The following is a 17900-nucleotide window of genomic DNA, read 5'->3' on the forward strand; positions in this document are numbered from 1 at the left end:
CATTCAGACCTTTAAAATAATATTTTATTGAAGCACAAGTGTACATATTGCAACATGACAAAACAAAGGTGGGTTAGCACATAACACATACAAATGACTGCAGCCACAAGTATTTCTAGACTAGAATGCAACATAATTACATTATAATCTTTCCAAAAGAATAAATACGATGATGGAAAAAGAATCCCTGGCACATATTTATTGACTTGAGAGATGAAAAGAAACCATGTTTTGAAGGAATCTCTTTAACTGCCCTCTCCTGCTGGTCTATTTTGATACATTAACATTTTCAGTTCTATGGATTCAGTTCTGGATTGAACATCTAGAGAAGCTTTTCCAGTATCTAGGAGCCTTCATTCTAGTCATGTAAACAGAATAGGATGATCTCCTTGTAGAGAAGCTGCTGCTAATCCTCTCAATATAATACAGGAAGAACTACTAACTTTTGAGTCAATCAGGGTTATCTATATGTACAATGTGCAATGTATAATCCCCAAAACCTCTTTGCAGAATGTTTTAACAGCTTTACGTGTCTACATGTTTATTGGAGAATTTCTTTCCTTGCATCACTCTTTATTAATGGATGGAGATGGATGGGGGTAAGACAACAACTCTATTCAGCTCGTTAACAAAGGGCTGTGGAATCACACCTTTAGCCCGGCCCCCTTGTTGTACTTGTTCCTTCTGGCTTCGCACATGATCATAGCAAATGTGGTGGCGCAGGCTGTACTTATGCAGGCTGAAGGCAGGGCCACACAGGCGCTTTGTACTTGAATAACAACTGAACAGGGCTCTATATATGAGCTTCAATAAAGCTGAGCTGGACCTGAGCAGCTGCTTGGTCCCTCCAGAAGACCAATGATGTTCCGCCTTTTCAAATCCAATTGCTGTCTGCCATTGGGCTGGTTTGTTTTTTTAAAAAAAATACACTCTATATAAACAAACATAGATTAAACAATAGACAATATATTTTGCTACCAAAAAAGCAAGAGCCATCCATGCATTTTTCCTCTTGTAACCTAAAAGCCATTCCTGCCAGTGTCATATAGTTCCTGAATTCTTAGCTATGTAGAAAATGAAATAGTGCCAAGCATCTCAAAAGTCATTGTTTAGCCCCTGGCCTCTCTGATTTGCTTCATTCTTTTTCTTTTCTTTTCTTTTTTGGCAATGCCTGCTTGCCAAATATAACCATACCATTTATTCAGGTGAAAATCCTCACTGGTTTTCCATGGACATCCAACAGCTTACCTGTCTGCCATCATAAAAAAACAAACAAACACAGTAATTTGCTTTGTTGTTAATTTTTTTTGCTAAGGTTGATCTAGTTGAGGCAACATGTTCCTCAGCCACCCCTGTACTACATATTTGTATCTAAGTAAGTAGAGGTGCCTGCTTAACACAAACAGGAGTCAATGCAGGAGGCTTTTTAATCTTGCTTCCCCCACCTCCCTCAAATATTATATCCAGGTCATACTAATAAGGCTTGTTGGTGGCATGAGCCATTAAACGAAAGCCAGAGCAAACAGGGTACAGTGGACACTCGGGTTGCGAACGTTATCCGTGCGGGAGGCACATTTGCAACCTGCAGCGCTGCATTTGTGCACGCACGGGTCACAATTTGGCATTTCTGCACATGCGCAAAGTGCGATTTAGTGCTTCTGCGCATGCGCGAGCACCGAAACCTGGAAGTAACCTGTTCTGGTACTTCCGGGTTCGGCGCGGTGTGCAACCCAAAAACACGCAACCTGAAGCGCTTGTAACTTGAGGTATGACTGTATTTAAAAGCAGAACAAAACACAAGACCAGGCATTTCACAAATAAATAAAATATAGCAGGCTCCCACCCCCAGCTACTGCTACAGAAGCTAAAAGTCAATAATCTGATTACAGTTTTATTCTAGCTGTAGCAAGAGCTTGGAAAGATGCATTCGAGCACACGTGCCAAGTTAATGTGACTTTTAAAACAATGCACGCAATTTATCGCATTTGGATTAGTGGCACAAATACATACATATATATATATATATTGGTCAAGAAACTCTGACTTCACAGCAGCTTCTCAGTTTGTGTACACACATCCCTCAGTCCCCACCCTAAATCCCACTTGTGCCATCACTAACGTTTTAAAAGTATTTGTGTTAGAAAAGGGAATCTGATCCCAGGAGGTTAAAAACAGGCTATATATCCTATAACATTTGGAAAACGCAGGTGCTAGAGGAACTTGGTTTTTTCCTTTTCACAGACAGAAAGCAATAACTGCAGAAGAAGGAAAGGGCTCAGACAGGTGTATATTAGGAAAAAGGACCTTTTTTATTGATTTCAGGAAGCAGAAAACTTTCGCAGGGTGATGACGATCAGGGCCACAATCACAGATGTGCCCAGCAGAGCAGCGATCACTATGGCACCAATGGCTCCAGGACCCAGAGACCCTGCAGGTGACAAAGAGGAGGGGAGGGGAGGGGAAGCAGACAGGTTGAAGAGAACAGAAAAGTGCCTCTGAAAAACATGGGCAGGAAATACACAGTCTTTCCCACCACACACCTTTGCTAACAAGTACAGCACCAGGAAAACAACACTGGATTGTACTGGATCATTCTCTTAAGTAATGCCGTGTATAAAGCCCATGTGCTAGATCCCCTAAGCCAGTGGTTAGCGGGTGGGCCAATCTAGGTCAGAGGATAAGGGGCCATATACGGCTCTTCCCCCTTCTTGACGCATTTGCTGACATCATGCATACTCTCAGTTGCTGGTTGACGGAGAAAGTCTGAGACTAGAATGCTGCACTGACATTCCTTGGGGAACAGCTGCACAGGGAAGGTAAAGAAATGGCTCTGTTGTGTCATTCTTTACATCTACAGAAGAAACAGATTTGATTTTGGTTGCAAGCAGGAGTGAACAATGATCTCTAATTATACCAGGAGTTTTAAGAATTTAAGGCAGATATGCAGCAGATCACTGGGGTTGTATGTGTTTTGTTCTCTCTATTTATCAAGGATCTTACATGATTTATTCAGAAAAATCCAAAATCCTAAGTCAGGTGGGTGGGTGGGGGGTTATTGCTTTCTTTTGTCAATGTTCTGGCTTTTATCGTGCATTTTTTGGTTTTATCTTGTAATTTTTCTGCTGTGAATCGCCCCGAGATCTTTGGATGAAGGGCAATATACAGATTTAATAAATAATAATAAATAAAAGTAGTGTCAACTTTAGATTGCTTGTTTCCTTAGGCTATAGTTAAAACGAACCAGTTTGGCTGGGTTTAGATATAGTGAATAACTGTGGGTCATTTAAAGTGGCTGACCCAGAGGAAGTGAAGGAAGAACACGAGACTGAGATTTTTGCACATGAAGGATAAATTATGATCTGGCATTAAGAGTGAATGCAGCCATTATCTGACACCGGGAGTGCCAACTTGGCACCCCATGTTCTTAGGATGTCTCTTGGGCTTGCCAGTCAGAAGGTCGGCAATTCGAATCTGCGCAACAGGATGTCAGAAAAGTTCCTTCACTGACTCGGAGTGAGCTCCTGTTGCTCTGTTCCAGCTTCTGACCACCTAGTAGTTCAAAAGAATGCCAGTGCAAGTAGATAAATAGGTATTGCTGCAGCGGGAAAGTAAGCAGTGTTTTCATGCACTCTGGCACTCGTCACAGTCCTCCATGTGCCAGTAGTGGTTCAGTCACGCTGGCCACATGACTGGGCGTTTGTCTGTGGTCATGCCAAGGGAGCTGGCATTTGTCTGTGGACAAACAATGGTCTGGCTTCCTTGGTCTGAAAAGCGAGATGAATGCTACACCCCATAGTCACCTTTGACTGGACATAACTGCCCGGGGTCCTTTACCTTTTTATCTTTGGAGCAGAAAGTGAGCTTCTTAAATTCCAAAGGAAATGGAAATCTGTTTCTTTTGTATTTCTGCTTTACAGAGCAATGCAAAACTGCTAGTGGTTGTTGTTTTAGTCATCCACTGCAGTATTTCATGAGACATTTTGCTACTCTTCCAAAATCATGTTAAAATTTGTTGCATTAGAAGGAAATGGTGGTTTCCAGTACAGCCATCCCAACATAGCAAATTTTTGTGACCTCACACAGCACCCCCCCCCCCACGCGCCCAAAGCCGTGTTGTTTAGCACCCCATCTCCAATAACATGTACCGTTCCCATTATCCAGTTGGTGCAGATGGGTTGTGTCCTCTGGTTCATAATCAGAAGTGTAAGGTGGGAATCCTGGAGAGTCGGAGAAGCGGGCTGTGGTGGTGGTCTCTGAGGGCCCTCCACCCGATGGCAGCTCTGGTGGATCATTCCATAGCGTTGGGAGCGGCCCTTGGGGGTATTCTGCTAGAGCAACACACACAAAAGCCCAGTTAATCTTTTCAGACTATCTGGACCACAGCCTCTTAAATTCTGGCACTAGAGATTCAACAGGAACCCTGTTTCAAATTTTTTATTCCATTAGACTTATGCAGGCTTTATCTTTCCATAATAGTCAATTTCTGATTTTAACTATTTAATATGGATTTATGCACAATTAGTGTAAAAGAAAAAAACACCCACCAAAAAACCCTTTGATTTTTTTAAATGAATAGTGGTATATAATTAGGTTTGTAAAATAAATTAATTAATTAACACTGGGATGCTGAAAGGCTCATTAAGGCTTCCTCCTTCCCTAGGCAATAACAAGTACATCTTAATAAGTGGTAGCAAAAGAATGGGTTGCATTGCCCTCTGCTGGATAAAATCATCAGAGCTGTTCAGTTCTTCCTTGGTTCTGAGCCTTCAACCTCCAGCCACACCTAATGGTGCTTTGAAATATTCCTTCTAAACTTTACATCATCTCTGCCCAGCTTCTTTCTGTTTGCTCTGTTGACAGTTTGACCAAAATTGGCCCCAGAAGGCTTGCCATTTGAGCACAGTCAGTTACGGCAGTTCATGTGGTTTCATGCTCTACCTTTCAATTACAAAAATACGTATTAGCATGATAATCTTACCCATACATGTTGTGGGGGGAACCTTGTTGTACTTGTGTTTGCTTTTTGCTTAGGTGGAAAAATGGAGAAATAAGCATGGCAAAGCTGAAGAGGGGAGTACACAGTATTCATATACTTTAAAAATTCGAACCATCTTTTTAAGGGATAAAGGGAACCCCAAGTGGTCCATATAATGGTCGCTAGAAACCCTTAAGAACCATAAACCTAAAACGTCTTCTATCATGACATATCATGCTTTGCCCACAAACAGTTTTTAAAAGCTAGGAAAAATAAGGCTGCAATAAACAGGAAATAAGGAAATATTATTGGATAGAAGAGGGTACAGCTTCAGATAGTTGTGTTGTGTTGTTTAGGCTCAACTGTTCAATGTCTTGCATGAGTCCTTGGAAATCTACATGGAACTGGAGGGTTTGAAATACACCTTTGATTAGTGACAAATGTGTATTTCCACAGCGAGGGAGTATATTTGTCACAACTTTTTTCACTGCAAATGACTTGAGAAACTGGGCCCAGTCTTTCCATGCAAGGCCTATTTGCAATCTAGAGCCTGCTCTGATCACCTTAGCTTCTCAAGTTTAGACGATACAATACAACCAATTCTTCTTTTGGTTTTTGCTCTTGGAGGCTTCTGCCTGCTGAAGAATTTACAGATTGAAAAAAACTTGCAAATATTTTAAACATCTGGTGAGTCCAGGGAGAGGCCAAGCACTGAGCACAGTTGCAGGATTAATGGAGCCTTTGCGTTGTTGGCAATCTTCTCCCTGCCCACAATGTTAGCTTCTCACTCCCCCGGCAGTCTTTCCCTGCCAGGACTTTCACAGGCAGGACACACAGCCCTGGAACTAGGATAGACAGGAACCCAGACCCTCCCCTGACGGTGCCCCTCAGATGGCTTCTCAGGTGAGATTCCAAGAAAACTACATTTTCTTTGATGTTGCCATTCATGTCCTGTTTTTTCCCCCCTAAGCGGGCTCTGGAGGAACTCAAAAGGCCCTTTCTGTTTATATGTGGCTGGACCCAGAAGGCAGCAATCAATGCTCATTTTGTCTGAGCAGACCGAGGCAGAGGCCCCAGCAAGAACTGGAGACATTCTGCAGGGCTCTGTCAAAACCACTGGAAATGTCACACCAAACTGAAAATGTGGAGCAAAACATTCAAAGCTATCTAATCATATAAGATGATCCCCAGGCCTGAGGGGAAATATAGCTGAGGGCCAAAGGTTGCAGTAGCTTGCTTGCCAGTAGACAAAGAATATACAGAAGTTTTGTTTTTTAAAAATGAGAAAAAAATGCACAACGCTGTATAAGAAAAGTGGGATCAGGGTAAATTTCACTTCAGGCTAGTGGATAAAAAGACTTATCAGTGGTAGGACCAGTGCTATTTTTCTAGAAAAAGAGGTGCCAAAGCTCACCATTAACTTGTCCTTTGTTCTCTTAGAATGACAATGGCGCCCACCTGAGCTCCGGTTGAAAAAATAGCCCTGGGTAGGACAGTCAGTCTTCACGTGTGGAAAAGCTTCAGTCCACAGCTTTGCTTCTTGAAGACTCTCAAGTAGAGGGCTAACCGGTCAGGGTTGATAGCATAGGCTTGCATGAATTGCTGCCTTAGTGATCCTCATAAAGGGGTCATTTAGTCTGCCAACAGGACAGTCCGATTTGGTGCACCACATAGTCAATAAGTGTGAATTATACCAGTGGCATTTGGATCGTGCTGAAATTCCATCTCTAACCTACCTTGATTAGTAGGGAAAAACCTGCACACCACCGAGTATAAATAAAGCTGTGGTCTGCAACTGGCCAAACTGACAGCTACGAGTTGGCCTGCAAACTAATGCTGGCCCCTTCTAGATTGTGCCTCACACCTTAATGAAGAAACTACTGTGCACAGAGGAGACAAAAATCACAACACATGTTGTCTCGTGGATAAAGTTTCTTCACAGTTCCCCTCACAAACAAATATTAAGGTTACTGAAGCCATGTGTTGTGCAGCATCTGTAATAACGCTAGACTGAGGTGAGGAAACTGTGGTCCAAGGAGCGCATGCAGCTCTCGGTCTCATTTTGTGCGTCCCTCAGCCTAGTTCCAAAGCTCCACCCACTGCACAAGCCCCACCCACTTTGGCTCGGCCCACATCACCTATGACAGTGGTGGCGAACCTTTTAGAGACTGAGTGCCCAAACTGCAAACCAAAACCGACTTATTTATTGCAAAGTGCCCTACATTTTTGAGGGGAAACACTGCGATTCTCGCCATCTTTAAAGCCCTATATGGCCCAGGACCCTCCAACCTATGGGACCGCCTCTCCTGCTATGTCCCACGGAGGACCTTACGGTCTTCAAACAAAAACATCTTGGAGGTCCTGGGCCACAGAGAGGTTAGGCTGGCCTCAACTAGAGCCAGGGCTTTTTCGGCCGTGGCCCCGATCTGGTGGGACGCTCTGTCACAAGAGACTAGGGCTCTGCGGGACTTGACATCTTTCCGCAGGGCCAGCAAGACAGAGCTGTTCCACCAGACCTTTGGTCAGGGCGCAGTCTGACTCCCTCCTTCTGTAATCCTCATAGAGCTCTAGCCCAATGGTTGCCATTAATTTGACTCTGAATTGATTTTAGAATGAATTGGTTTCAGAATGTATTTCAATTAATTGATTGTGATTTTATGTAAACTGTGTTATTTTTACTATTGTTATTTTGTGTTATTTTTACTCAGCCACTCTGAGTCTGGCTTCAGCAGGGGAGGGCGGGATATAAATAAATTATTATTATTATTATTATTATTATTATTATTATCTCCCTCCCTCTTCCCACCTCCCGCCGGGCGCTCCCTGGCTAGCTGGCTGACTCACTCACTCACTCTTGGGCTGCTGCGAGGAGGACGGAGCAGCCCTGAGGCCAGGTGAGCAGCAGTGGCCAGGTGGAGAGGGAGAGCCCCCACCCCAGCCAGCCAGCCTAACAGCCGCGGCTGCCTGCCTATATACCTGCTCCCCGCCGGCGATCCCAGCGTGGTCTTCCCCATCTTCCTCCCTCTCTCCGGCAATGTCACCACGGCAAAGCGGTGAGGCTGGGTTGTGCCAGGCACACAGGGAGGCGGTGGGCGCAAGTGCCCTCCTAGCCCAGGCAGGTCGGGCCCACAGCAGGCAAAGGGCCTGCAGAGGATTGGAGCAGGGGGGGTTACGGCGGAAAGGAATGGGCGAGGCCTGGCTTGGAGGGGGGAGCTGGGAACTACCACGCAGTGGTGAAAAAAGTGCAGAAAAAAAATCACGAGGGTCAAATAATGATAGCTGTTATGCCCAATCAGAAACAGCCACTGCCGCAGCCAATTGAAAAACAGACTAATCATTTGTATCATATGTGATGGGAATGTAGAGAAGTTAAAAAAAATTGGGAGATGATATATAACGAATTGAAAAAAATGTTTAAAATGACATTTGTAAAGAAGCCAGAAGTGTTTTTGTTAGGGATTTTAGGACGAGACCTGCCAAGAAAAACAAAAAAAAATATTTATGTATGCAACAACAGCGGCAAGAGTCTTGTTAGCACAAGGATGGAAGAATGAAGAAATCCCAGCGAAAGAAAGAACAATGGCAAGAAAAACTGAAGAGTTATGCGGAGTTGGCAAAGTTGACATATAAATTACATGAGAAGGACAATTGTGACTTTAAGGAAGAATGGCAACTTTTTGCAAACTATCTAAAAAAACAACAAAATGATTGGACTCCTTGGCAGGTTTTGAATAAACATCCACAAATTTATTAGTAGAATATATGATAGATAAGGCAATGATATGTACAATTTTTAACATGCAGAGAATAATATGTACAGACAAATCATAGAGAGGAGCTGAGGGAAGTCCTTAGGGGGTGGGAGAGGGAGGGAAGGGGGGGAATAAAAAAAGGGGGGGAGAGAAATGTAATTGGTTATTGTGACTGATAATTTGTTTGGCTAAAATTGTTTAATAAAAATATATTTTTAAAAAAAGAAAGAAAAAAAGACCAATTGCCGAACACAATCACTGGCCAGCAGAAAAAATAAAAAAAAGTTCTGGGTTTAAGCAGTGGATGCACGCAGTAGCGTGGGGAGGACCGGGAGCACAAATGGAAAACAACAACAAAATAACAGTGCAGATGGGCCGATGGTGTGCGTGCCAGCAGTGAGGGCTCCGCGTGCCCACTCTGGCACACATGCCATAGGTTCGCCACCGCTGACCTATGACTTCAAGCATTTTGACACTGCCAAGCGGTCTAAATCTGATTACCTCAAGGATGCAGCCCTCGGGGGAGGGGAGGTGCCCTTCCCTGTGCCTTAGGCAATAATCCTCCAGCTAGTTAACAAAATTAAATCCTACCACAAATGATGTAAAATGCCTGTTAACATGGTTCTTAAAGTGAGCAATATACAGTACTCACATTTGGAAAGGTGCCATTTTTGACAACCTTGTGAAGGATCGCTTTACCTCACATGTGTCCGATTGACTGCTTTGATCTGTGGAACTGCCACTTTTGCCAGTGCCACATAATGTTTGTTCTGCACTTGCAAGGAATTAGGCCTTCAGTGTGGCAGCCCCTGCACTCTGAAACTCATGATCTGTTAATATTAGGCAGGTGTCTTCACTGTAACGCTTTCAGCGCCTGCTAAAAACCTTTTTGTTCAAGCAAACCTACCCAGGTGGCATTTTACCTTATAATGCTTTTTTTTAAAATGCTGATTTTATGTTTTGAAAATTCTTAGATAAATTTGTTTTAAACATCTGATTTTATCAGTATTTTTAATGTGTATTTTATATTGTTTTATGTAACCTGCTTAAAGGTTTTGATGATTAAATCCTGATAACACCTATGTTTTTCAAATTCTGCCATAGGTTGGGGATGAGTTCTCATTGCCAAGGAAAGACATCCAAGCTAGGTTTTCCTTAAGTAGGGTATTTGCTTGAAATATTTTCTCTGCATTATTAGAAAACTTTTGTGAAAAAACATCTGACATAGCTTCTCTCTATGTTGTATATGATCTCTCTGTGCTGTATAGAACATAACATTCACTTTAAGGATGTTCCTAGCAATATGTTTCCTTCAATCCCAGTCATATGACATGATTTGCCTTAGGATATTTACTTGCCCTGTGACTAATATATTGGCATAATTTTTGGTCATGAAGATTCATATTCTTTAATACACAACATCAACGGTCTACTTAAGCAATCAAACAGCTTTTTCTTCAAGGCTCCTGCTATCAGTTTCATTCAAGATAAACTTTAACTCACTCAGAAACAACAGGTTGGAGCTGAAGCCTCAAGTGCCTTGGCTAAAAAATCTTCACCCAAAGCAAGCAACAGCTGGTTTCAGGCAAACCAGTAGCATAAAGATGCTTGCCAGGCCACTGTTGCAGTTACCCTGAGGTACCTCAGCCTAAATTTCCCGCCTTTCCTTCCAAAGGAGCCCATGGAGGCAAAAAAGAACTGATAAAACCATTGCAGTGCAGATGTAGACTGTGCTATTGAAGAGACGGTACCTTTCTAATATTTAAGGAGAAGGAAGGAAGGATTGGAGACATAATAGAAAGATTTTAATAATCAGAAATGAGCTTTGAAAGTGGGTAAGGATTTGCTGTATCTGTTTGAGTAAAGAGGAACACAAAAAAGGGAGGCGGGAAGAAGTCAGGAAAGAAAGTTTTGCAAATATCAATTTAAAAGCTGGAATTTCTATTTTTATTTCTATTTTTTGTTGTTTTTTTCTTGATGTTTTTTATCTTCTGTAAAATATATTTTTTAAAAAAAAGGAATTCCAAAAGGTAGGTGCCACAACACTTAAGGCCTGATTCTTTACATTGTGTGGGGCAGATCTCCTGCTAAGATGCTATCTGCAGGAGGCCCTCACTTGCAGAATTCAGTGTTTGATTGGGTATGTAAGAAGTGAAATGATCTTTCATTAACCCTAGTCCCAAGCTTCATACAACAAAACCAGAACCTTGAACTTAGCCTGGTTGGCAGCCAAAGGCCAATGAAGAACCTGAGCTAAAACCTATTACTGACAAAATGTCCTTCCCTTGAGAATAAACAGCCATAGACTGAGGTTGGGGGCTTGAGATATTCATAATCCTCTCCAGAATTGTCAGCGTGTTTCATTAAATAACAATTATACCCACTTGCACAGGAAGTAGCAATCTGACTCCTCCCTTTGAGTGATTTGCCCAGTTTGCCAAAGTACTGATATCCTGCTTGCATGCTCTAATGACCAAAGGAGGGGAAAGCAGCTGGAATTATAGCAATAGTTTGCTCAAATTTGTAATGGTTGTACATTGATTTTCCTGGCTTGAAAACAAATTGGTCAGCAAATTGATTGTTAGGAGACATTTACACCCCTCAGAGCTACAATTCCCAGTGTTCCCTGGGAAGAGAGGTTATTGTTAAATCACTCTGCAAATTGTAACACTGTGAAGGAAAGAGCTGCCTCCTAACAACATTCAGCACCTTTTAAAAGCTACAGCTCCCAGAATCCTTTGGGGGAAGCCACTGTTTAAAGTGGTATCATAGTGCTTTAAATGTATGCTGTGAATGTGGCCTTTAATTTGTAGGCTTTCAAATGTAACAATGCTGTGAAATCACAGTGCTGTGAAAAGTTTTGACTTGTGATTTCTCCTATAGATCAAGCAGCTGCTGTTCAAAGCCCAAGGCCAGGCCTGTTTCCCATCTTCATCAGTTAACAACCTTTTCCAATTTGAATGCTGTGAATATAATTTTCCTTCAGCCAAAGTGCTACTAACAAGAGACAACTGCAACAAGGGACGGTCTACTTGGAGTTTAGGCAGCATGTTAACATCAGCTCTCTGATCTTAAACAACTAATCTCTTCTCTCCACCACCCCTCGCCTCACCCTGCGCTATGTGAAGTGTTGTTATTGGCATTTATAAGCACAGGATAGGAACATTGACTTTGTGCCTAAAGTCTGAAAAAATACATTTTTGTTAAAAATGGCCAAAGCCCACCAAAATATGACATTTCCAACTCAAATTGCACCCAGGAAGAAATTATTTCCCACATAATTTAAAAGTAACAGAGTGGTTGGGATAAGCAAGAACCCACACTCTTTCAAAGACTTCCTGATAAACAGGGATTGGTGTTTAATTAGAGTTGTTATAATCTCCCTTTAATTTGAAACTTGTCACAGGCCTAGAACACTGATCTAAGTTAATGTAGCTTGTCAAAGAAACTTAAACTGGGATGACAATTTAATAATGCTGGCAAAGAGATCGTGCTTGGAACAAAGTGCTAAAAGGTCCAGGTTATGCAATACATCCTCTGCTGAGAAAACACCACAGTAGTCCCCATAGTATCAGTTTCAAACCAACCATGGTACAAGTAGTCTCTGAAAATAAGGATGCCTCTGAACAAACTGACATATTTTAGTCAAAAATGGGGGCGCTGCAACATGCCAATGAATCATTTATTCCATCTTGACACATGAACAAAGGCTAAAATAAAACGTTTGAGAACACATGCTTAGAGAACCACTGTGGCTCAGAGATAGTTTATTTTCACCTCACTTCTTTCTCTGGATTAGTTATAGGCTACTTTTTAAAAATGAGGATCACTTTGCAGCAGCTCCTCTGGAGGAATCAACTCCTCTTCCAAAGCACATCCTATCTCCATAGCCACTAGTCCATCATCCATTTGTACTGGGATGAGTGAAAAAGGCAGCATGATTATTTTAACTGGGGCATTAGCAGACGCTATGACAGTGCAGAGTTGTCTCAGGCCATCTTGTCCCTGCTCTTACAAACATTAACATCCCGGAAAGCTTGAAACTAATCTCCACTGCTGTTTTGCAAGTGGCCTGATTTAAACATGACCCATACGCAGATTTCAAATCATCAGTGTTAGCCTTGGAGCGTCTCCACCCCCATCGTTCTGCCCGGACACTGAGGTCCAGAGCCGAGGGCCTTCTGGCAGTTCCCTCACTGTGAGAAGCCAAGTTACAGGGAACTAGGCAGAGGGCCTTCTCGGTAGTGGCACCCGCCCTGTGGAACTCCCTCCCACCAGATGTCAACTACCAGACATCTGAAGGCAGCCCTGTTTAGGGTACTGTATTTTAATATCTTGTTGGAAGCCGCCCAGAGTGGCTGGGGAATAAATAATAAATTATCATCATCATCATCATCATCATCATCATTATTGGTTCAAATCAAGAGATGGAAGCCTCCATCTGCAGCCGAAAAACTGGTTGATTCTATGCCGTGCATATATGAAGAAACATCTGCATGGCCTCCTGATTCCATCACTTTCATGTAGGTTTGCAGGAAAATTGAGGGGTTTTGACTGTTCTTTCCACATGGATAGTTGTGAGGGGAAGGTGGTCAGGGACTAATCCCTTGGGTTGGTTCTCAGCTACTAAAGATTTAAAACTTCAGTAGTACTTGGGGGCTGAGATCAGTATCTCCCTGCTCACTTTGGAGGTTTCTGTTGTGGAAAGCCAGAGGCGCCGGCACAGAAAAGCAGGGACCCAGAAGTGCTCTCAGAGACCAAGAGTGGGCTGTACGGACTCAGGTAGCCCCAGTGGGCATGTGGCCAGTGTGTGGATGAAAGAAGCCCTTCTTCAGAGGCACAAAGGGAAGTCTGTGATGGTACAAGCTCAAGCATGGGTCTACACAAAGCACCATGGTTGCTCTGGATGTTAAATAAACTTGTTTACAAAAAAAGGCCGGGGCTATGTATATAGCTAAGCACACAAGGGGACTGGCTGTACGCCTTTCATCATTTTGTTGGGACACATGGCAAGGAGTTTTCTTCCTGACTCGTACGTTGAAAGGCAAATTTAAAAACAACCTCCAAAAGGCACAATGGGAATAAAAATGAATCCTCTTTCCCAGGGTGTGATATCCAACACTTATGTCACTTTTAGAAAAGTTACAACCATATTATAGTATGTTCATTCACTGCCATTTTCATAAACTGAACTGGGCCGGGCTCCTCCTCCTTCAGAGGCCATCGGAACCAACCGCCTTGTGAAAGAGAAAACGTTGGGTTGGAAAGCTGTTTCTTTGTAGGTCCACAAAGACCTGTTGCAGAACTGTGAGCAGCCAACAGCAGCAAGCCTGTATGTTCTTGCCTTGTAACCGAGATCTAGTGCCCAGGTTTGCTTCTCTCTCCCCAATCCTTTTTCCTTTTGTGTCACATATTTTTAAATTGCAAGCCTTGGGGCAGAGACTGGCTCTTTTTTAGTACCCTAAAAAGAATGAGGTAAAAATGCTTTACAATTATAAGTAATAAATATTATGTTGACCTTCTAAGTCACCCTGAAAGTTGTTTAGCTTTTTAAGGACAGGATAAAAATGATTAACGTAAATTATCAAAGTAAATAAATAATGGAATTTTATCTGGGTTTCACCCATTACCTTTTTAAATGCTATTTATGTTCTAAGGCAGTTCTAAGGTAATAGGGAAATCTAAACAGTCCAATGCATTAACTGCCCTGAGATCTTTTGATGAAAGGTGGTTTGTTTGTTTGTTTGTTTGTTTGTTTGTTTGTTTGTTTGGCAAACTTATAAGGCAGAACTTTCATCCTGGATAAAAGAAAAAAGGGGCAAGTTCCTAAATGCCTGCTCATTACATCACAAATGCAATATTCAAATGATGAATGACTGAGCAATCACAGATAAAATACAACAGAGAAATTCATTATCTCCTCCAGCACAAAGCACTTCCAACGGTCAGCTCATACATACAGCTGTGAGTCAAGTGTTGAAAAATGCGGGATATCTCATTGCTGTATCTCATTGCTGGATACAGAGCTAAACCAAGAAATAAATTGCACTTTAAAGCAAAATGAAAATGCTAAAATCAATAGCAAGTCCCTTGGTCAATACTCCCAAATATTATCAGTACTGTGGAGACAAAGAAATGCAATGTTGTTGCAACCATTCTATATTTTATTGTATGAAGGGATACAGATGATGTTCCTAAAGAGGCAATGTTGTTTGTGCCAAGTCAAAGATGGGGATATCATCTCATCTTCCCTGCTGTTAATTAGCAAAATATATGTTGACTCCTTTGATGCAACCTACCAAAGACAAAGCATTGTCACAAATGCTCATGGTCAGGAATTAAGCAGCTTCGAAGCTCCAGTACTGTCAATCCAAATGCAACAAAGATAGGGTCAACATATTGATAATGGCTTTTCATTATGGCTTTGGAAACTCCATTACCATTTATATCTCCAAGTGAAACACCACAAACTTCTAACAAGCCCTGTGTAGCTTTTGTATGGCTTGTGTGTTCCATGTCTGTCTAAAATGTACTGTGAAGATCAAGTACATTCAAAGTTTGTAATGAGCAAGCTGATGGTGGAATGCTAGGCATACATGTCTACTCAGAAGTAAGTCCTATTCAATGGAACTTCCTTCCAGGTAAGGGATATAGGATTGTAGCCCATGAGCCTTGCAACATTAGAAATCCAGTTAAAGGATCTCAGGTACATTATTCTCCCACATACGGCTCTGTTTTGCCCCAGGGGTAACCAATCTGGAGACTTCCAGATATTGTTGTACTACGGCTCCCATCACCCGCAGCCAGCAAGGACAATGGTCAGATAAGACAGGAATTGTAATCAAAACCATCTTTAGGGCCACAAGTTAGCCACCGCTGTTTTATTCAGTTGTCACACGAACAGACTGCCCAGTCCAAGAGTGTTTTTTTAAAGGGATTGGGGAATTGCAGTTAGGTTACTTTTAAGCTTACAGTTTTAAAATTGTATTTTGCATAAATGTTTTTCTGACACTGAATTCCATTGGTGTTCTCAGCATTGAACAAATAGGCACACGTGGATCTTTCCAAAGGGAACACACTGATTAGGACTTGTGTACACACACTCTCTCTCAGTGTGTGTTTAATAATTAGAATTTTGTACTGATGACTCAAATTCAGCACTAAGAAAAATGATGCCCTACAGTTTATGTATGATGCAAGTGGTGTGTGATGCATCTTGTATATATGCATTTTGTAATGTTTGCCTGCTTCACGTAATTTCTTCTATGAAGCAAGGATAGGGATATACACTTGGAAAAGACACTAAAACCTGTCTTCTGGGCCACTAAATCTCTTATTCTGCCACTTGTCTACAGATTTCACCACTGCAGTATTCCTATACATTTATCTTCACAGATGGGACTAAAAACTTCCTTTTTTAAAAATCATAATTCTCATGGTGCTGAATTATATATACAATACCAAATTCCACATTTGTATGGTGCCAACACAAGAGACACAGTCCTTAAAATGATAATTTAAGCCTAAGTTTGCTGCTGACAACTCTTCAAGGTTTTAGGGCACCAATGTTTTTCCAGGTGCACACAAACTCACTGAAACCTGCTCCTCAGTCCATAAAATGCTACCCATAGCTTCTCTGTTTTGCCTAGATTTTAGATACTTCTCTTACTCAGCACTAGCAATCAATACTCTGATTGAATTCCACTTTGACTGGAGAAGGAACACAAGATGCTTGGGGGATTTGAGGGAACAAGTAAAGAGGTCAGGGCTGCAATGGTAGTTTGGAAAGAAATCCAACTTACCTGTTTCCACAAAAGGGACCAGAACTCCAGACAGTGTCAGCAGGATGAGACGAAGGACCTTGGTGTGGGGCATTGCCTCCTTCGGGAAGTGATATGCCTTTGGGAATGCTCAGACTCTCTGAAGCCTTTAATGAGGAAGCAACCTTTCCTGGAGCTAATGAAAACTTTGTCCAATTAGCTCTCAAGCCTTTTCACATGTGTATACGACACAGAGAGAATTGCAAATACTCTGCAGAGGCTCAGCTCATTCACACACACAGATTCAGACAGACCTACCTCTTCATGCCAGAAGGCAGCTCCACCCATGTTGTCTTCCACCCCCACCCCAAATTCTACCGTTGGTCCTTGGAAACCAACCCTCCCCACCAGAGCAAAGCCCACACCCTCTGGCAGTTAGCTGCAAAACCCAAAAGGCGCCAAGGACTGCACCGGGTTTCTAACAACTGGTGTACACATCTAACATCACCATATGTTAAGGACAGTGGTGAATAACAGCATTCATTAAAAATTCTAAACCCGAAGTAGACACATATTTGGATAAGCTGTAGCATACATCCTGCAAGTATTCAGTCCAACATTTAACTGGGGAATAATGATGACCACAAAACCTTCTGGGTTATCGGAAGTGTCCAACTGAACACTAACACACACTCAAGGCAAACTGAGGTGAAAACTACTGATATTTGCTGCATTTTATGAAATCCCAATTGATTTAACTCTCCTCTGATGCAGGTTTCTGTAAAGGTTTCTTCTTCGTTCAAACAACTGAACAGTTTCTTCTGCCAGAGACATGGAAAGATTTGAACAAAGACTTGAACATTTCAGAGATCACTCACTGTTGCTTTGAGATACTGATAGGCTAATGATTGCACACATTCACTTTGAAGTGAAGCACCACTGATTAAGTATTTCTTATTGAATGAACACTTAAAATATAGAGACCGGGGGGCGGGGGGACATTTCCAGAGACAAACCACTTCAGGTTGAATAGCTACAGTGCCCAGTTTACATGTGATCTCAAAGCATCCAATAGTAGTTGGGCACTTTGAAATCCTTAGCAGCAACGAACAAGTTTGTCCTAAAGTTTACATTCAAACTGCAACATAAACATCTTTGCTCAGAGCATTTTACTGGAAAAACAAGCCAACGATTCAAATGGTTTTCTTTCCCGGGGCAACTGTAGTCCCTTTTCATTTTTGAAAAAAGGGGATGGGGAAAGAGAGAGAAATCAAGAACCAATCTGCAACCACATTATAACTTTATCTGCTATAGTTGTGAAAACAATTGGTTCTAAACTGTTGTTTAGAGGTATCTTTGTAGATGGGAAACTACATCTGGCAGCTTTTAGAAAAGTCAGTATTTACTTCATTA

At 42.0% G+C, this 17900-nt stretch overlaps 1 protein-coding gene and 1 long non-coding RNA gene across 8 annotated transcripts; one reads left to right on the plus strand and one right to left on the minus strand.

Annotated features, from left to right (window-relative positions):
* On the minus strand, window positions 1-16827 carry SNORC (secondary ossification center associated regulator of chondrocyte maturation). Of its 7 annotated transcripts, XM_083741992.1 has the most exons (4): window positions 11112-11657; window positions 4146-4328; window positions 2305-2428; window positions 1-1252 (listed from the first exon to the last, which is right to left on the minus strand). In XM_083741992.1, the coding sequence occupies exons 1-3, from the start codon at window positions 11188-11190 to the stop codon at window positions 2319-2321; spliced, it is 372 nt and encodes a 123-aa protein (XP_083598118.1). In that variant the 5' UTR covers window positions 11191-11657; the 3' UTR covers window positions 1-1252; window positions 2305-2318. The 7 variants fall into 7 exon arrangements, with proteins under 7 accessions (XP_083598118.1, XP_083598120.1, XP_083598121.1 ...); XM_083741994.1 differs by lacking the exons at window positions 1-1252; window positions 11112-11657 and adding an exon at window positions 16530-16827 and having other exon boundaries at window positions 2287-2428; XM_083741995.1 differs by lacking the exons at window positions 1-1252; window positions 11112-11657 and adding an exon at window positions 16530-16825 and having other exon boundaries at window positions 2287-2428; window positions 4146-4325.
* Window positions 9646-12463, plus strand: LOC310846030. The gene is made up of 2 exons (XR_014565099.1): window positions 9646-9886; window positions 11611-12463. It is a non-coding gene; the product is annotated as an uncharacterized lncRNA (long non-coding RNA).
* Window positions 16828-17900: the final 1073 nt, after the last annotated feature.

The sequence above is a fragment of the Podarcis gaigeae genome (assembly GCF_964106915.1).
Source record: "Podarcis gaigeae genome assembly, chromosome: 5".
Classification (NCBI taxonomy): Eukaryota; Metazoa; Chordata; class Lepidosauria; order Squamata; family Lacertidae; genus Podarcis; species Podarcis gaigeae.

Excerpts from the sequence above, each read along its gene's own strand:
- SNORC (XM_083741992.1), bottom strand. The coding sequence starts at position 11,190 with ATGCAAGCAGGATATCAGTACTTTGGCAAACTGGGCAAATCACTCAAA. Across the intron at positions 4,329-11,111 it reads GATTGCTACTTCCTGTGCAA|CAGAATACCCCCAAGGGCCG; the intron begins GTGGGTATAATT and ends GTGTTGCTCTAG. Across the intron at positions 2,429-4,145 it reads CCAACTGGATAATGGGAACG|GGTCTCTGGGTCCTGGAGCC; the intron begins GTACATGTTATT and ends TGTCACCTGCAG.